Consider the following 1,982-nt stretch of genomic DNA (forward strand, 5'->3'; position numbering starts at 1 on the left):
CTTCCTTTCCGAGGTGCCCTGCTCTTGGGGAAATCCTCTGCAAAAGGCTCAGCCCGCTCTGCATGCCCTCTTTCCTCTGTCCTTCCTCCCACAACTCTTCCAAATCCCTGTGAATTACATGACCTTCTGCTCTTCTGGGCAACTGCACACGTCCATACCTTCATTGAGTAAAGCATTCCTCCTCTGTCCTGCCCAGCAGCTCAGGAGACAAAATATGGAATCGTGCTGCTTTGAAAAACACTCACCTGCTTAATCCCACCAATCCCACTCTGCTCCTGCTCTGGTAGCAAATGTAGCTCTTCACTAGTACCCTCTCCAGCCCCTCTTCGCCACTAAACTTTGTCCACGGCAATACCCTTTTCAAGCTGCAAGATCAATTTTGCTGATAAAAAAACAGCTTGGGTGGCTTGGGGAACAGTTTGAGTGATATTATACACAAAACATCCTTTTGGCAAGAGAAGAAATTATCCAGCTGCCAGCCAGATTGCGACTGTTTCGTAACCTCGCTGTAATTACCTTCAGATCACTCACACTAAAAGTTCGGTCCTGCTTGCCTTAAGCTGCAGAATTGCTCATATTGCTGTCACTTCTACCCTGTACACCAGACAGAGCAGTCACTTCATTTTGCATTTCACACTTCACACAAAGCCAGTGTTTACCAAACACTGTTTGGCTTCTCATGCAGCTGAGCACTCCCATGTTCCTGCTCTCCCACCACATCCCACACCCACACAGCAAGTCCCCCAGGAAACAACATGAGACAGTTTTCTAGCTCTAGAAGTGTTTGCTGGAGTGTGCAGAGATGCAGGTTGTACAGCTCTGGCTTTGGTGATTTTAAGACAACTGGCCCTGGCCTTTCATCAAAGGTGAACATTACTCTGCAGCRTAATCCTCTYGGTTGCTTCCAGGTTATCCGGTGCAGGGCTGCTGTTGCCTGGGCCCCCCGCCAACCGCTCTCTGTTGAGGAGGTGGAAGTTGCACCTCCAAAGGCAGGGGAAGTCCGGATTAAGGTATTAACACGTTTTATTAATTTTTTCTYCCTTGTGGGAACTGCTCTTCTTGCGGCTGTACCTTGGATATAACTCAGGGACCTGTGTTCACTCATGGGCCTTAACTGTCCTGAGAAGTTCTGTGGAAAATCCTTCCACAAACTGAGATCAATGAAGGCTGGACTATTTTTAAAAATCACAATCTGCTCTTTCCTCTCRAAACAGATTGTGGCCACAGGCATCTGTCACTCAGATGAACACATTTTGAAAGGTTCCTTGCTTAATGTGGAATTCCCAGTTATCCTAGGCCATGAAGGAGCTGGGATTGTGGAAAGCATTGGAGAAGGAGTGACCTCTGTGAAACCAGGTAAGCAATACACTCAAACACAAGCCCAGGATTCAGGCTGCAAAACTCTGCCAGGGGCTCAGAAACTTCCCTCTGCTCCTGAGTCAGTGCTTCAAAACCTGACTGCACATTCACTGCACTGGACTCTCACATCCACTTTCCTGGTCTGTTCCTCGATGGGGCTTAGAGCATGTCACCTTCACAGGGAAGGCAGAGGGCTCATGGTAGGTGCTGCCATTGGAAAGCTCAGGAGAGGTGATTCAAGAGGCAGCACCTCTGGGGCACCTCTGGAGCAAAAGACACCTAACAGGGAACCACTTTGTTGCAGGAGACAAAGTCATCCCACTTTGCATCCCTCAGTGTGGGAAATGCAGCTTCTGCCTGAATCCTGAATCCAACCTCTGCCAGAAGTTCCAGTGAGTTTGCTTTGCCCCCCCAACCTGCATGGTGTTGACATTATGGCAAGCCTGAGACCCCCATCTGTGTTTCAGTCAATGAAATACAAATTTTTGCATCCCCTACAGTCTTTGTGAATCACAAAACCTGCTGCCAGACAAGACCAGCCGCTTCTCTTGCAAAGGGAAGCAGATCCACCACTTCCTGTGGGTCAGCACCTTTGCAGAATACACCGTGGTCCCAGAGTACGC

General features: G+C 48.9%; 1 protein-coding gene across 1 annotated transcript in view; it reads left to right on the forward strand.

Moving 5' to 3' along the window:
• Positions 1-528: 528 nt before the first annotated feature.
• Positions 529-1,982, forward strand: part of LOC130587997 (alcohol dehydrogenase 1-like) — a gene marked incomplete at its 3' end in the record, with an annotated part of 3,769 nt that continues 2,315 nt past the window's right edge. Inside the window, exons 1-4 of the mRNA XM_057388956.1 lie at positions 529-1,010; positions 1,215-1,356; positions 1,664-1,751; positions 1,860-1,976. Of these exons, the coding sequence (XP_057244939.1) occupies positions 756-1,010; positions 1,215-1,356; positions 1,664-1,751; positions 1,860-1,976 (602 nt within the window). The remainder of the gene's footprint in view (positions 1,011-1,214; positions 1,357-1,663; positions 1,752-1,859; positions 1,977-1,982) is intronic.

Source organism: Malurus melanocephalus, unplaced genomic scaffold (assembly GCF_030028575.1).
Source record: "Malurus melanocephalus ecotype Western Australia unplaced genomic scaffold, MMel_1.1 scaffold_2996, whole genome shotgun sequence".
Lineage (NCBI taxonomy): Eukaryota > Metazoa > Chordata > Aves > Passeriformes > Maluridae > Malurus > Malurus melanocephalus.